This window comes from Lithobates pipiens, unplaced genomic scaffold (genome assembly GCF_037356315.1).
Source record: "Lithobates pipiens isolate NorthernLeopardFrog02 unplaced genomic scaffold, aLitPip1_a1.2 Scaffold_23, whole genome shotgun sequence".
NCBI lineage: Eukaryota > Metazoa > Chordata > Amphibia > Anura > Ranidae > Lithobates > Lithobates pipiens.
In genome coordinates this window covers 5,453,492-5,471,732 of record NW_027507785.1, presented here as the reverse complement: position 1 = coordinate 5,471,732, position 18,241 = coordinate 5,453,492, and the positions used below count along the sequence as shown (strand labels likewise).

Genomic DNA, 18,241 nt, shown 5'->3' with positions numbered 1-18,241 from the left:
ACCGCCATTTTATTCTCTAGGGTGTTAGAAAAAAACAAAACAATATAGAACGTCTGCTTGAAAAGTGCATAATTTTGTTAATGTTTAATGTGGTTTGGAAAACGCCCTAAAATAGTGATTAGTGAGTAGTAGGGTGTTAAGTGGCGTGTTAATAATAAATAATAACATCCTACATTGTTTAGGGTAAGTTAAGTTAACCACTTCCCGACCAGCGCACGACGATGTACATCGACAGAATGGCACGGGCAGGCATATTGGCGTACATGTACGTCCAATATTCGTTGCCGCCGTGCCATTGGGAGCGCGCCGCCGGCGGCGCGCTCCCGCGCTGGTCGGGACCCCCGTGAGTCCGGTCGCGGGACCCGCGGACTCGATCGCCGCGGGCATCCCCGCGATCGTCTCACGGAGCGGCCGAATGGAGGAAATGCTGTATAAACAACATTTTTCCATTCTGCCTAGCAACTAGTGACGCTGATCTCTGCTCCATGTGATTGGAGCAGAGATCAGTGTACACTAAATGAAAGCCCAACCCCCCCACAGTTAGTAACACACCCCTAGGAACACTTAACCCCTACACTGCCACCCACTGGTTAACCCTTTCACTGCCAGTGTCATTTACACAGGAATCACTGCATTTATATAGCAGTGATTACTGTATAAATGACAATGGTCCCAAAAATGTGTCAAAAATGTCCGATGGGTCCCCCACAATGTCGCAGTCACAATAAAAACAAATCGTTGATCGCCGCCATTACTAGTAAAAAAAATAATAAAAAATTATTAATAAAAATGCTATAAAACTATCCCTATTTTGTAAACGCTATAACTTTTGCGCAAACCAATCAATAATCGCTTATTGCGATTTTTTTTTACCAAAAATATGTAGAAGAATACGTATCGGCCTAAACTGAGGGAAAAAAACGTTTTTTTTATATATTTTTGGGGGATATTTATTATAACAAAATGTAAAAAATAATGCGTTTTTTTCAAAATTGTCGCTCTATTTTTGGTTATAGCGCAAAAAATAAAAACCGCAGGGGTGATCAAATACCACCAAAAGAAAGCTCTATTTGTGGGAAAAAAAGGACGTCAATTTTGTTTGGGAGCCACGTCGCACGACCGCGCAATTGTCAGTTAAAGCGACGCAGTGCCGAATCGCAAAAATGGGTCTGGTCTTTGACCAGCAAAATGGTCCGGTCTGTAAGTGGTTAAGTAAGAAGGTAAAAAGAGATTTGAGTCATTAGGTTGGATTCACACCTATGGCATTTTCTGTGCTTTCTGCATTTTTCAGATTTGCATAACAGAACGTGTTCCATAGGAAACCATGGTAAATGGACTGTAGTGCAAATCTGCAAAATGCACTAACAAATGCCATAGGTGTGAATCAAGCCCCTAAATAATTTTCTAGCAAAAAAAAATAACAATAAAAAAAAACTGTTTTAAACTTGTAAACACCAAGTCTCAAAAAAGATGGGCCTGGTCCTTAAGTGGTTAAGGCTCAATTCATACCTATGGCATTTGTTAGTGCATTTTGTAGATTTGTACTACAGTCCATTTACCATGGTTTCCTATGGAACACGTTCTGTTGTGCAAATCTGAACAATGCAGAAAGCACAGAAAATGCCATAGGTGTGAAACCAGCCTAATAACTCAAATCTCTTTTTACCTTCTTACTTAACTTAACTTACCCTCAACAATGTAGAATGTTATTATTTATTATTAACACACCACTTAACACCCTACTACTCACTTACTAATCACTATTTTAGGGCGTTTTCCGAACCACATTAAACATTAACATAACAATGCACTTTTCAAGCACTTATCATTCTAAAGCTCTATAACCAACATACTAGCAAAGGGGAGAAGTCATATTATTCATATACTATAATTTATACATTCTATAAAATTGTCTCTTCAAAGAAAAACCTTAGCAAACGTATATGAAGAGACATATAACAGTACTCACCCCTTCCACCACTCCTGAACATAACAAGGGAAATCTACTTCACTCCAATCTAATTTTCCTCCTTTTGGGATATCATATAACACAGTGACACACAGGATTGCCTTCCCTCACAGCCGTGTTTCACACAACAGAACAAAAGATCTCTTTTTATGCCAATGCGATAGACAAGAAAAGCCAGAGAGAGAAAAAAAAAAAAAAGTTGGTGGGTTCCGGTAATAATTGCCTTATTACACCCTTACCTTATTCTCCTTGCCAAAAGGAGCGTAATATTACGTTTTATTTTTAAACTTCTCACAGTCCTACCAAAAGACTTCTCAAAAGGCTTACCTAAAAGCCACTTAATAGCACGGTCCGTCCATCTGACACTTTTTTTTTTGTTCTTTGAAAGACTAAAAAGGTTTTAACCACTTAAGCCCCGGAACAATTTGCAGCCAAAAGGACCAAGGCTCTCTTTTTGCGATTCGGCACTGTGGTCGCTTTAACTGACAATTTGCACGGTCCTGCGACGTGGCTCCCAAACAAAAATCGGCATCCTTTTTTTTTTTTCCCCACAAATAGAGCTTTCTTTTGGTGGTATTTGATCACCTCTGCGGTTTTTATTTTTTGCGCTATAAACAAAAAAAAAAAATAGAGCGACAATTTTTTACTTTTTGCTATAACAAATATCCCCCAAAAAATATATTAAAAAATATTTTTTTTTCCCTCAGTTTAGGCCGATACATATTCTTCTACATATTTTCGAAAAAAAAAAAAATGGTAATTAGCGATTGATTGGTTTGCGCAAAAATTATAGCGTTTAAAAATTGGGGGGTTGTTTTATAGCATTTTTATTATTATTATTTTTTTTTACTAGTAATGGTGGCGATCAGCGATTTTTATTGTGACTGCGACATTATGGCAGACACTTCGGACATTTTTGACATATTTTTGGGACCATTGTCATTTATACAGCAATCAGTGCTATTTAAAGCGGGATTCCACCCTAAAGTGGAACCTCCGCTGATCGGTTCCCTCCCCCCCTCCGGTGTCACAATTGACACCTTTCAGGGGGGGAGGGGGGGGTGGAGATACCTGTCAACGCCATTTCCTGCCCTGCCCTGCCGCGCTGTCTGCTGGGACACACACGGGTCCCAGTGACAGCGCGGAGATTTCCTATTGCGCTGCGCGACTCGCGCATGCGCAGTAGGGAAACGGGAAGTGAAGCCGATTCGCTTCACTTCCTGATTCCCTCACCTAAAATGGTGGCGGCAGCAGCCGAGAGTCGAGCGATCGGCCTCGCTGGAACCCGGGACAGGTGAGTGTCCATTTATTAAAAGTCAGCAGCTGTAGTATTTATAGCTGCTGGCTTTTAATATTTTTTTTCTTTTTGGTGGAATCCCTCTTTAAATGCCTGTGTAAATGACACTGGCAGTGAAGGAGTTAACCACTAGGGGGCAGTGTAGTGTTATGTATGACGGTATGTGCGTTTTTTTTTAATTGTAGGGGGGCGTGGCCTGGCATGTGACGTCACTGATAGTCTTTCCCTATAAAAAGGGAAGAGACGATCGGTGACAGCCACAGTAGGAAGCACGGGGAGAGGTTTTATTTTTTTTTTTATTTTTACACAGACCTCTCCTCCTTCTTCAGCTCTGTCACCCGATCGCGGGACACCAGCGGCGATCAGGTCTGCTGGTCCCGCGGCCACAGAGCTCAGGACCGGGTCGGGAGCACGCCGCCGGTGGTGAGTTTCAGACCCGCGGCTGGGCGCTTAAAAAGCAACGTACAGGTACGTGCTTGGGCCCAGCCGTGCCATTCTGCCAACGTATATGTGCAGGAGGCGGTCCTTAAGCAGTTAACAGAGCTAAGGCAGGAAAAACCTTACCCCAGATGAGCCTTATCCAAATTCAGTCGTCCTAAATCCAAAAATTTCAAGCAGTGCCTCCAAAACTGTAGTAGAATGAAACTGTATTTCTATATACCTGACAAGACCAGCTAGGTATAATAACAGCAATTATTACACTCACAAGATCCGCTTAGCATTGCAGTACTGAGGCGATAGCTTGTTTCCGAACGCAAGAAGAGACGAGTCAAAGTCGATGTTCAAAGCTTATCTGGTTTAATTCTGGGCGGGTATACAGCTTATATACTTTATCATTAGCAAAAGCATAATATGTAAAATGGGCGGGGTTAATACAGAGGTGTACATTACATATCATTAATTATGCCATCTGCTTTCATGACTCAGTCACGAGTCCTTCTTCCCTGTCATGTCATTACACAGGAGGGGTGGCCCAGACATATGGAGACAACTTCTTTATTTAGACAGTACAGAATAAAAACTGCTTGTGCAATCTCTATTTTCTTATATGTATGTAGCGCTGGCTCCTGACATGCAGGCACTATAGTTTTGAAAAGTTAATTTGCCTGAAGCCAAAGTTGGGCTTTGGGACCTATTTCTCTAAATTTCTGGTCTCAGTACCAGCCTAGCTGGGTTGCACTGGGTTCTCCTTGACCACAGGTGTCGCTGTCACCGCTGGCAAGAGTAGAAACGCAGTCTAGCTGGGTGCATTGAATGCCACTATCCTCTCGGAACCATCCCAGTGGGAGTGTTTTCCTGCTGTGCATTCTGGGGGGTATTTAAGGTACAGACGCCACATGGTTTGGGGGGGGGGGGTTGTATTTTCTGACCCAGGGTGCGGAACCATGCATCCCGAGTCTCAGGGGCCAGCTGGCCCTAGGCAACGCAACAGCAGGGACAGGTTCAAATGGATTTCGGGGCCTACTGATCCAAGGGTGGTCCGGTGCCATCTCATATGAAGGGAGAGGCCCAGCAACTGAAGAACCCCAGAGGAGGACTCTTCAGGAGAAGGCCGTGCGCAAGGCTGGCTTCCCTGAAGGAGCCTGGAGGCTTAGTTGTAGGATGCTAAATGGATCAACACCCATACGGTATCACCGGATCGGCTGAGAGAAACTGGTACCGTATGTTAGCCCTTTAAATTTATCTACGTCCCTCAGTAACACTCAAGTGTACCTCATAAGTCTGTGGCAGAGACTTTACCGAGCACCCCACCGGCTGCAAGACCTAGTGAGAGGAGGTCTATCCGGGGGATGTTAAATCCAATTGGGAAACAGTTGCTATTCTCTGGATTTTTCTCAAAAGACTTCCATTTTTGAAATCTAAGTACCTGAACTCCCTCCTAACCCTCTACCCTTTATTGAAAGACTCCGTTTTCTGTTCTAAATAAATAAATAATCCAAAAGAAGATTCAGGGTCAGTTTCCACATTCTTTGGGCCACCTACCACAGGAACCCCAAGACGGAGAAGCAAACAAGGAGGTAACGGTAACCCCAAATAAAACCAGCAGCTCCTTCGGAGGTCAGTGCTACATGTATGCTTTATAGAAAACTGCTACAGTCTTTCTATTTGACACTGCAATATTTTAACCCGGCAAATGCGTCGTCATGCAACACTGTACACAAATGAATTGTATGTCTTTTTTTCACACAAATAGAGCTTTTGGTGCCATTTGATCATCACAGTTTATTTTTTTTTTTTTTTGCTACAGTATTGAATTGTAGGAACAAGTAACATCCAGTAAACCAAACTTTGTTTTCTAAACAGGAACATCATTACGTTATACGGTGTTCATAACGTGTCTCAGTGCACCCCATATTGTTCACACAAGTTCAAGTGTTTTTACTGAATACATTTTATACTACTTAAGGATTGGCTTGGTGCATCTCTCTCTCCTCTCCTTTTTTTCATAGTGATCTGGTCGCCCCAGCCTGTGCCTGAAGCATCCTCACTCCCCTTACAGCACCCAGTCCGAGACTTCACTTAGCGCAGTGATGGCGGAACCTTGGCACCCCAGATGTTTTAGAACTACATTTCCCATGATGCACCTGCACTCTGCAGTGTAGTTGAGCATCATGGGAAATGTAGTTCCAAAACATCTGGGGTGCCAAGGTTTGCCATCACTGACTTAGAGGCTCTAGGGGTTCAACCCCCTGAACTTTTTATTTTTTTACATGGTTGCACCTTCATGCTCTCTCATTTAACCTTCATCTTTAGATGGTTTAGCTTTGAACATTATACCAATAGCGTGTATGTGTGCTTCTTCTAATGAGAAATATGTATTCCAGCAATATCTGGCCCTTTAGTAGCAGGTTTAAAAGTAATGCTGATGCAGAGGGTACAGCCAACTAAATCAATGACCCTATGAGAGCAGTCACAGCTCTTCTGTAACACCTCCTGGTGTTTAACTCTCGATGAGTACTTTAGCATCTGGAGCTATAGGGGAAAAAAAGGTCCTACTCACAATGTTGTCTCAGCAGTTTCTGCCAAGTTCTTCTGCAACATTCTTCTGTGAAGGTTTCCTTCTCCAGCCCCCCAGCTTCAACAGGTACATTTCCCAAGGCCTCTAGCACATAGCATCTAGTAGAGGTCTAGTAGTAGTTTCTCTAAAATACACACATTCCTGGGGAGAAGCCCCCGGGGAGAGAGAGAGTACTCATCAGATCCACCCAAATATTTATAGTCTCTCCAGCCATGTCTTCTGTGTCAGTCTCTCAGGGATTAGCGAAGGTCCAATAAACATTCACAACCCCAGTGACTGGTCCTCTTACACCATGGCTAGAACCTTCTTCCAACAGCAGACAGGAACGATTAACCCAATGTCCAAGCAGACCTTAAAAATAGAGTGCAGGTCAACTGGGTACAGCTCAGCTATAACACTAAAATTTAGCCAACCCAAGGCTGGGGCACTCTCCACTTGTCATTCTGAGACTCCGTGATTAAAAGAATTGACACCCAATTAATGAAAGGGGCGTGCCAGGGACAGTCCGGTTGGGGAGGAAGAGGCGAGATGATGCTGGACTTACTCCAGACAGGAAATAAGGGTCAGGCTCTATTTGACTTGTTGCAGCTTCTAGGGTACATTGTGGGAGAAGCTCAGTGTGCAGTGAAATCAGAGTAAACCATTTCAGTACAAAAGAAGAGCTGGTACAGCTGTGCAAGACTAATGCCTTGTACACACGGGTCGGACATTCCCACCACAAAATCTGTCAGATTGTTTTTTCCGACGGATTTTGTCCGAAACTGGTGTTGCATACACACCGTCAGAAAATCTGATCGTTCAGAACGTGATGCAGTTCGTTCGTTACGACGGGACTATGTTGAGGCTACCAATAGCTTTGGTCTCGTAATTTGATCTGAGCACGTGTGGCACTTTGTCCAATCGGATTTTTTTTTTTTTTTTTCGGAAAATTTGAGATCCTGCTCTCAAATCCGATGGAAAAAGACCGATAGAGCCCACACAAGATCAGATTTTCCCCGACAATATAATCCGAGCGGACCTTTTCCGTCTGACTTTCTGACCGTGCGTACAAGGCATTAGACCCCTTTCACACTGGGGCATTTTGCAGGCGCTATAGTGTTAAAAAAAAAAAAAAAAAGAAAAGTGCCTGCAAACCGCCCTAAAACAGCCGCACCATTCACACTGGAGCGTTGCGCTGGCAGGGCGTCAGAAAAAGTCCTGCCAGCAGCTTCTTAGGAGCGGTGAAATCAATGGGGCAGCGCTGTCATACCGCCGACAAAATGCCGGTGTTTTGTGGGCAGATTTAACCCCTTTTCGGCTGCTGGCGGGGGTCAAAACCACCCTAATAGCGGCCGAATAGTACCACTAAGACGACGGTAAAGCGCCACTGTGAAAGACTGTAGACTGTGAAAGGGGTCTAAAAGGGAAGACCAGAGGTAATATTTAAATAAAGTAGCATTGCATCTTAGTGCTTTTAAGTGATACAATTAGCTTACAATCCATTCCATCAGACTCCTTTAACTTAAATATGACATTGTGGATGGATGTGTTGTAGAAGAAACCAGACCACCGTGTTGTGCAGTGAAAACGTAATCCAATTTTATTAAAACAAACACACACACACACACACACACACATCACATTTTAATAACAGGATATGTTTCAAGGATGTTCATAGCATTTATATCATCTATGCTAAGAAACTGATTAACATACGACACTCTCCTCATTACTACCAGCCAGACCCATTTAGGACATGACTCTGGGTTCAGCATTATTAGTCCCCAGCTGCTGTGGCCAGGAAAGGAGCATAATCTGTCCTTGGCCATAGTTTTTGGGGGTCCAGAGGCGACAGTAGAGGTCCAATATACCCATTATATCTCCTGAAAGAGGACCTGTGGTCAACAATATTCTATCATATGGGGGACTTCTGTGGTAGCAATAAAGTTAGGTAAAAAAAAAAAAAAAAGTATTCAATTAATAAAAAACAAAACAAAACCAAAAAACACAACACACACACACGTTAAAGCTGCCATGTACATACAAACGTAAAAGGCATGTGGCTACCTACAAAAACCAACAACCGCAATCCACTCTCTCTAAACTAATGAACTGAGAAGACTTTTTAGGCATTGTGGATAATTTTGGGTATTGAAGATTGTCACTATATCATGGGCACATAAAATTTTAAAAAGGTATGTTTGGTATCCATTTACTCGACTTAAACTCATCTTTTATATCTCACCAAGAAAAATGGGTAACGCACCGTGTTTGTGCACACTATACTTAGTTGGTTTGAGAAAACATTTGCACCGATATCATGGGACACAAAACGATTGCAGTTACCACCATTTTAATCTTCAGAGTCTCTTTTTTTTTCTGAAAGCAAAAAGGAGGGGGATTTATCAAAACCAGAATCTGGATCAGGCGTGCAAGGCATCCAATTAGCTTCCATCTTTAAATTTTCAAAGCATAACCGAACGAGATGAAGACGGAAGCTGATCGATAGCCAAAGCTGCTCCAGCTTCTGGTTCTGAAAAAAATCCAAAATTGTCAAGATCTGGTTCTGGCTTTAACAAAAAAAAAAATCCCGGAATTCTTTCCTAAATGTACATGATATAACTGAGTACTAACCTTTATACGTAAAGGTGATCCAGAGAATATTCGATTGCCTTTTGGGAGGGGGGGGGGGGGGGGATCAAGAAGGAATTGTTCCCCTGCTGGAGCAAATTGGATCATGCTTTATTGGGGATTTTTTTTGGATCAACTGTGAAAATAGATGGCGGTTTTCTATTTGTGTGTGTTTTGGTATTTTTTTTTTCTGCAAGTTGAACTGGATGGACTTGTGTCTTCCTTCAACCAGATTAACGATTTGGGTTTTAGCTGGTCTTCAGGCCTAAATGTGCATTGTTCAAAAAAAAAAAAAGACAAACTCCTCTAAAAGAAACAAGCAATGTGTAAAAATACTATAGTAGCAACTAAAGGTTTAGGAAGCAAATCCACCATATTATTCAAGTTCAACCTCAGCCCATCCAAGAAAATGAATCCTAATTAATCCCAAATCAGTTGCCTGTTCAACTCCTTTATCTTGTGTAGATGACCGCATATGAGATTCTCATGATCTGAAATGAATGTACAACACTCTGGACACCATTTGGTAGACTCCACCTTGGGCATCTGAGAGCTAGTCAGCAGCCATGTAGTTCTGCGACACCCTCTTAGGCAGGCCATACACCATGGGTTGCAGGAAAGAAATGTGCACGGTCCCCCCCCCCCCCCCCCCCATCAGCACGGACAGTACTGACAAGGGAGTCCCTCATGCCGAGCTATTGTCTGCTCCCAGGGAAGCCGTCACCAGTAGAAGACAGTGAGAAATTGCTAGCATCTATAGCTAAACACTCTGGCAGGTTGGTTGTACGTAAGTTAATTGATCAACTTGGTACATTCCGCCTACCCTTTAAACAGTTTGAATCTCGGTTGGTTCAGCAGGAACCGGCTGAGATTCAAAGTGTGTATGGCTGGCCTTAAGTGTTTGAGTCGCTTCTGCTGTCAGATCTGCTATATCATCAATGGTTTCACTGGTTATCTGATCCATGACTCCAGTACACTGGGTCATCTTACTCCCCCATACCCATCCCATTTATGAAGAGTTTACTGTATAAAACATATCCACTCTAGAGATACTTGCTGCAGCCAACAATAGGTCATGGTTGGAAGTGATCTGCTGCTGCACACAAAACAATGTGTTTTTTCAGCTAGCTCTTTAGCGCCACCCTTTGGGCAACTTCTGCTAATGTTGTGCTATGGCTAGCATTGGTTCGGAGCATGCGTGAGCATGTTTGTACTTTGGATCCCCCCCCCCCCCCCCGACGGACTTGTGTACACACAACCAGATAATCAGACAAGACATTGGACAGTTTTAAAGCATGCTATAAAACATTTGTTGTTGGAAAATCCGACCATTGTCCGATGGAGCATACAAATGGTCGGATTTTCCAACAAAACCCTGCCATCACACATTTGTTGTCAGAAAAATCAGATGGTGTGTACGAGGCTTTAGACTTGCAGAAAAACTGGATGCAAGACATGCCACCAGTTGGGTTTAAGTTGTACTGTCAAGTTCATCCTATAAAAAAAAACAGCAGCAACTCACTATTGGAAAGCTTACACCAGCTTAGGAAGTCGCTTGCTCACTGAACAAAGAATTCTCATTGGCTGGTGTCCCTGCTGGAGACCTGCCTGTAAAAAGGTCATCCATGAGAGGGGGTGGAATGTTGAAATGTTGTAGACAAGGTGGAATTAGCTGGAACCTTCAAGCATCACTGATGATGCCTCAACAGTCAGGAGAATGCGGAAAGGACTTTCCCCTAACACTCTAAAGGCTTGGAAAGATGCCACTTGACCACTCATCTCTGGTACTGTGCCAGTGTTATTGCATGAACTCAGGATCTGGCAATGATAAGGCACTTGGGAACACAGCTCAGTTAGTGAAGGATAAAAAATGCATTAAATGTTCAACAAAACCTCCATAAACAGGAGATCAGTAAGATGAGAATCGTGAAGTAACAGTTCAGTTATTGGTGCTTTTCCGAGAAAAATTATCAAAAATGGTAAAATGTTCACAGACTTTATAGGTGTGTGCAGATGGAGATGAGCACAAATCCCAAAGAATCCATCCAGTACGTTCTTATTTACTTAGTTTTTAGTTTGGATTTTAAAGTAGGGTTATACTTTTTCACTAGTTTGTGGGATGACATGGGGCGCGAACCTAACGAGACACCTGCAACTCTTTCATCAGGGCTTACCCCTTGTCCCTAGCTTTGTCTCATTCTGGCTTCTCTCCAGTGTGGACCCTCTGGTGTCTGATAAGACCCATCTTCTGAGTAAAAGCTTCATCACATTCAGTACACTCATAAGGCTTCTCTCCGGTGTGAACCCTTTGATGTCTGATGAGATCTTTTTTCACGGTAAAAGCTTTGCCACATTCCGGACACCGATATGGATTCTCTCCCTTGTGCGCCTTCTGATGTACAATAAAGCTTTCCTTGTGTTTAAAAGCTTTATCACATTCTGAACATTGAAATGGCTTCTCTCCAGAGTGAACTATCTGGTGTCTGACAAGGCTTTCCTTACGTGAAAAATCTTTGCCACACTCAGAACATTGATAAGGCTTCTCTCCGGTGTGAACCATCTTGTGTCTGATAAACTCTGCCCGCATTGTAAAAGCTTTGTCACACTCGGAGCATTGATATGGCTTCTCTCCAGCGTGAATCCTCCGGTGTCTGATAAACTCCTTTTTGCCGGGAAAAGCTTTGTCACATTCAGAACACTGATACGGCTTCTCTCCGGTGTGAATCCGCTCATGTACGAGAAGCCTTGACTTCACTGTAAAAGCTTTTTCGCATTCTGAACACTGAAACGGCTTCTCTCCAGTGTGAATCTTCTGGTGTCCGAAAAGCTGCGACTTGTGTGAAAAAGCTTTATCACATTCAGAACAGAGATATGGCTTCTCTCCAGTGTGAAGTATTTGGTGAACGAGAAGCTCCGAGTTCAATGCAAAGGTCATGTTACATACAGAACACTGATGTGGCTTCGCTCCGGTGTGAACTTTCTGGTGTGCGGTCAGGCTTTCATTATGTCGAAAAGCTTTATCACATACGGAACATTGATATGGCTTCTCGCCAATGTGAATCCTCTGGTGTCTGATGAGAGTTGGCTTCAGTGTAAAAGCTTTGTCACATTCAGAACACCGATACGGCTTCTCCCCACTGTGAATCTTCTGGTGTCGGATAAGATTTTGCTTGTTTGCAAAAGCTTTCCCACATTCAGAACAATTATACGACTTCTCTCCGGTGTGATTCCTCTGGTGGTGTTTAAGGCTTTCCTTTTGTGAAAAAGCTTTATCACATTCAGAACAATGATAGAGCTTTTCTCCGGTGTGAATCTTCTGGTGGGAGATAAGATTAGCCTTCAAATGAAAAGCTTTATCACATTCAGAACACCCATAGGGCTTCTCTCCAGTGTGAATCATCTTATGTATGATAAGACCTGATTTTGTAGTAAATTCTTTATCACATTCAGAACATTGGTGTGGCTTCTTTCCAGTGTGAACCCACTGGTGCGAGATGAGCTGTGCCTTCTGTAGAAAATATTTGTCACATTTGGAACACTGAAAACGTTTCTCTCCTGTGTGAATCCTCTTGTGTACAGTAAGGCCTTCCTCGTATTTAAACGTTTTGTCACATTCAGAACACCGATATGGCTTCTCTCCAGTGTGAACCCTCTGGTGTTTGATCAGATCTGCCTTCGCTATAAAACCTTTGTCACATTCAGAACACCGAAATGGCTTCTGACCGGTGTGAACCATTTTGTGTTTGGCAAGATTACCATTGGTGGTAAAAGATTTGTCACATTCAGAACACTGATAGGACTTCTCTCCAGTATGGAGAAACTTGTGCGTGATAAAATGAGACTTGGTTTTAAAAGCTTTGCCACATTCGGAACACTGAAATGGTTTCTCTCCCGTGTGAAGCCTTTCATGTACGATAAGCCTTGACTTCACTGGAAAAGCTTTGTCGCATTCTGAACACTGAAACTGCTTCTCTCCAGTGTGAGACGTCTGGCGTCCGATACGTTTTGCCTTCATGATAAAAACGTTGTCAGAGTCCAAACAAGAAATAGCTTTTGAAATAATTTCTCTGATGTATGAATGGGCTGTAAAGCGATCGTCAACTCCAGAACGCCAAATCAACTTCTCTCCTGTCGTCCTCTGAAGCTGGATCGATGTTGAAGAGCATCCAAAACATTTACGACATTAAGAACTCCAATATGGCTTCAGTGCTGTGGGGATCCTCCAGTGAACTGTAATAAAGACTTTCAGTCCCTTAAAAACACCCATATGGCTTGTTACCATTGGGATTTAGTTGTACTTATGAAGGCCAACATGACAAAAAATAAATTGATTCTTCAGTCCACCTATACAAAAAAACAAAAAAAACATAAGTCAGAATTCTATATAAAAAAAGGATGAATAAAGTGTTATTTAACGAGTAACTCCACTTTTGTTGAAAACAAAAAAAAAAAAAAAAAAAAACAAACAAACAAACAAACAATCCCCTCTGGGTGACCAATGTACATTACCGGGAATTATTACAAACCTTGTTGCAAATTCTTACCTTTTTCCGATTGGAAGAAAAAGCCGTTTGCCTATGTTGATGTGCAAAGTGAACCTGAATTAGCATGAATCTTTGATTATTATTCAGCTGATGCACTTGTCGTGATCAAACATAGAAAGTACGAGTGTAGGCATTTCTTATGAACAGATAAAAATTTGGAGAATATCTAAAAAAGAATAAAAATAATAATAAATAATAATAATAATAATAATAATAATTTTGTTCCAGAGGATGCCTTAACCACTTGAAGCCCACGTTATAGGCGAAAGACAGCTACAGCATGGGCTTAAATTGCCAGGAGGGCGTACATGGATGTCCTCCTGTGCTTGGGCTGCCCACGTGCCCCCTGTGGCGCGGTCTGTGATCACCAAGTCCTCGGGACTCGGCTGATCCCAGATCAGAGTAAAGGGTCGATCCCGACCTTTTACCAGGTTATGAGCTGTCAGACAGACAATTTCATACATCAACTGTACAAAACACCTCTGGGCTGCTGTATTGGATTGAATTTTAACCACTTGCCACCCAAGCCAATTCTGACACTTCTTTCCAAAAATGTAGATGAAAAAAAAAAAAAAAAAAAAAAAAAAAAAACTAGAAAATGTTCTCGGAACTCCCAAACATGAAAGATGTTACACCGAAGGGAGAAGGCGGAGCCTAGCCGAGAGGTAATGCTGGCTTAGAGCTCCATTCTCAGCAGGACAACGGAGCCATATAACGGCGGAGGTAACTTGACCCTCCGCATATATATCATACCAAAACGGTAGATAAATATCCCTACCTTACATTGGTGACATTCCGGGGGGGGGTCAGAGGAGACTCATGAGGCAGAAAATTAACACGAAAGCGCCGCCACACACACACACACACACACACACACACACACACACACACAGTGAGGAGAACAGACAGCCCCTTCTGCTGCTTTACATAAAGATGTTCGCTCATTAAAAGCACATAGTCTCTCTAACCAAATACCTGAGAAAAATATGTCAGTTCTGGAGAATTTAGAACTTTCCACACAAAAAGACTTATCCCCTCCTGTAACACTGAAACAAATAGAAAATCTGCTTCAAAAATCACTAAAAACCACTGCAGATACCATCACCACAAACCTTACCAAAGAAATTAGAATACTTGGTCAGCGTACATCAGCACTGGAAATTAGAGCAGACGATCCGGAAAATTATACATCTAACATTGCCTCAGAAATTGATTTTCTTAAAGAGGAAAATGACATATTACAATCCAAATTGGAGGATTTTGAAAATCGTGCAAGACGCGCCAATATACGTATTAGAGGAATACCCGAATCTGTGACTGATTTAAACAGTGCTATTACTGCACTTTTTCAAGAATTACAACCAGCTATCCCACTAGAGCGTCTTGAAATGGACCGGGTTCATAGAGCCCTAGCACCAAAGAAAATAGATGGTCCTCCCCGTGACACGATCGCAAAATTGCATTTCTACCGCACTAAGGAACTACTGCTAAATACAGCTAGAAATAAAGATCCCCTAATTTTCCAGGGTCATAAATATCAATTATTCACAGACCTCTCACAGATTACAGTCAAAGAAGAACCCTGAAACCACTACTGCAAATATTACAGCGAAATGACATAATCTACCAATGGGGCTTTCCTTTCTCAGTGTGTTTTACTTTTCAAAGTCGCAAATATATGTGTCGAACAGCTAAGGACCTGCAAACTACTTTACAGAAACTAGGGATGATAAACACATCATCAAGAGATGCTGCGGACACTCGCCAAAAATCATCCTCATATGCTGATACTCCCTCCTCTGCTTCCAGAAGAGAAGAAGACTACAATCCACAGAAAAGAAGTCGCATACAATCTCCACCTCCGGATCCAGATCTGGCTGACACTATGGACTGATAAACACTTGCACTGAGGCTACTATCTTGCCTTTTCAACAGAATGGCTACTGCCGAGTTTTTTCCTCTGACTTCCAATCAATATTTTTATCATAATCTTATTTAATCACTTCCCGACCGCTGCACGACGATGTACGTCGACAGAATGGCACGGGCAGGCATATGGGCGTACATGTACGTCCCTGCCTTCCCGCGGGTCGGGGGCCCGATCGGGCCCCCCCCCGGTGCCTGCGGCGGTCGGTATTCATTCGGAAGCGATCCGGGATGAGGGGGCGGCCATTCATTCATGGCCACCCCCTCGCGATCGCTCCCGACGAATAGAAATCCTTCGTGACATCACATCCTCTCCTGTAATGTAAACACAGGAGAGGAAGTGATGTAATCTCTCCTCCGTGTCGGTATTTTTCGTTCCGACACCGAGGAGAGAGGATCGGCGAGTTGCACCAACACGACACTACACAGTAGAACATGCCAGGCACACTCACACCCCCCCGATCACCCCCCCAATTACCCCTGCCCCCCAGTCACAGTGACACCAATGTCATATTTTTTTTTGCATTGGTGTCATTTGTGACTGTAATAACTGTTAGGGCAGTTAGGGTTAGCCCCCTTTAGTTCTAATGTACCCCCCTAACCCCCCCAATAAAGGTTTAACCCCGTGATCACCCCCCGTCGCCAGTGTCACTAAGGCTGGGTTCACATTGCAGCGGTTTATGAGAACGAATGTGATTCGTACCGCACTGCAAATCACATCCGATCTCTGTGCGATTCGAGTTCAGCCATACAGATAGTATGGCTGAATTCGCATCGCACCCGCCGCAAATTTGCACGGGACCCTTTTTTTGGCCCGCAGCAGAATCGGACCGCATGGGTGTTCACACCATGCGATCCGAGTTTGCAGATCGCACTGCGATACGCGAACTGATCTGGGAGTGTCATTAACATTTCACTGACACTCCCAGCAGTTCGCATAGGGCAGTGTGAACTGCCGCTGGGAGGCATGCGATGCGGGAACCCGCCGCGGATTTGTGGCGTTCCCGCATCGCTCCAGTGTGAAACCAGCCTAGTAAGCGATCGTTTTTCTGATCGCTGTATTAGTGTCACAGGTGACGCTAGTTAGACAGGTAGGTATTTAGGTTCACCGCAGCTTTTTATAGCGCCAGGGACCCCCATATACTACCGCATAAAGCCCCCTGATTGCCCCCTAGTTAACCCTTTCACCAGTGATCACCATATAACTGTTACAGGTGACGCTGGTTGGTTAGTTATTTTTTTTATAGTTTCAGGGCACCCGCCATTTATTACCTAGTCTCACTAGTGTACCCCTAAATTTAGGGGTGTCTACTTTCCAAAATGGGGTCATTTGGGGGGGGGGGGGGGGGGTTTGTGCCATCTTGGCATTTTATGGCCTTCAAAACTGTAACGCCCTTAGAAAGCCTGAAGGCGGTGCTTGGTTTTCGGGGCCCCGTACGCGGCTAGGCTCCCAAAAAGTCCCACATATGTGGTATCCCCGTACTCAGGAGAAGCAGCAGAATTTATTTTGGGGTGTCATTTCACATATGCCCATGGCATGCGTGAGCAATATATCATTTAGTGACAACTTTGTGAAAAAAAAAAAAAAAAAGTTTGTAATTTTCCCGCAACTTGTGGCAAAATATTAAATATTCCATGGACTCAACATGCCTCTCAGCAAATAGCTTGGGGTGTCTACTTTTTAAAATGGGGTCATTTGTGGGGGTTTTGTGCCATCTTGGCATTTTATGGCCTTCAAAACTGTAATAGGTAGTGAGAAGTGAAATCAAAAATTTACGCCCTTAGAAAGCCTGAAGGCGGTGCTTGGTTTTCGGGGCCCCGTACGCGGCTAGGCTCCCAAAAAGTACCACATATGTGGTATCCCCGTACTCAGGAGAAGCAGCAGAATTTATTTTGGGGTGTCATTTCACATATGCCCGTAGCATGTGTGAGCAATATATCATTTAGTGACAACTTTGTGTAAAAAAAAAAAATATATATATATTTTTTGTCATTATTCAATCGCTTGAGGCAAAAAAATAAAATATTCAATGGGCTCAACATGCCACTTATCAATTTCCTTAGGGGGTCTACTTTCCAAAATGGGGTCATTTGGGGGGGTTTTGTGCTGCCCTGCCATTTTAGCACCTCAAGAAATGAGATAGGCAGTCGTAAACTAAAAGCTGCGTAAATTCCAGAAAACGTACCTTCGTTTGTAGATGTGACAACTTTTGCGCAAACCAATAAATATACAATTATTGACTTTTTTTTTACCAAAGACATGTGGCTGAATACATTTTGGCCTAAATGTATGACTAAAATTGAGTTTATTGGATTTTTCTAATAACAAAAAGTAGAAAATATCATTTTTTTTCAAAATTTGCGGTCTTTTTACGTTTATATCGCAAAAAATAAAAATCGCAGAGGCAATCAAATACCATCAAAAGAAAGCTCTATTTGTGGGAAGAAAAGGACGCAAATTTTGTTTGGGTACAACATTGCATGACCGCGCAATTACCAGTTAAAGCAGCGCAGTGCCAAATTGTAAAAAGACCTCTGGTCATTTACCAGCAAAATGGTCCGGTCTGAAAGTGGTTAAGAAATGTTCCTAATAATTTAGGCACCTTATTATAACTTTTTTCTCTCTCCTCTCTTCTTTGTCTCTGAGGTTGCCTTAATCTTACATTTTTATTTTTTGCTTGAAAAATGAAATTATATGATTGGCTCTTGGTGTTCTGCAGAGAAGTTCCTTGCACCCTCTCTTGCTACCCTCAGCAGCTCAGTGTACACCGGGCAGTTGACAGTGGCTCATGTACCCTTGGAGGGAGAGATTTTCTACTCCCAACGGACACATTAAGAACATAGATATGTTAAGATATATTTCAATATTGTATATT

At 42.9% G+C, this 18,241-nt stretch overlaps 1 protein-coding gene across 1 annotated transcript; it reads right to left on the bottom strand.

Moving 5' to 3' along the window:
• Positions 1–10,930: 10,930 nt before the first annotated feature.
• Positions 10,931–13,210, bottom strand: LOC143926820 (uncharacterized). Its single transcript, XM_077450861.1, has one exon. It carries the CDS (start codon positions 12,908–12,910, stop codon positions 11,090–11,092), a length of 1,821 nt encoding a protein of 606 aa, XP_077306987.1. The 5' UTR covers positions 12,911–13,210; the 3' UTR covers positions 10,931–11,089.
• Positions 13,211–18,241: the final 5,031 nt, after the last annotated feature.

Coding starts and splice junctions, on each gene's coding strand:
- LOC143926820 (XM_077450861.1), bottom strand. CDS start 12,910: ATGAAGGCAAAACGTATCGGACGCCAGACGTCTCACACTGGAGAGAAG.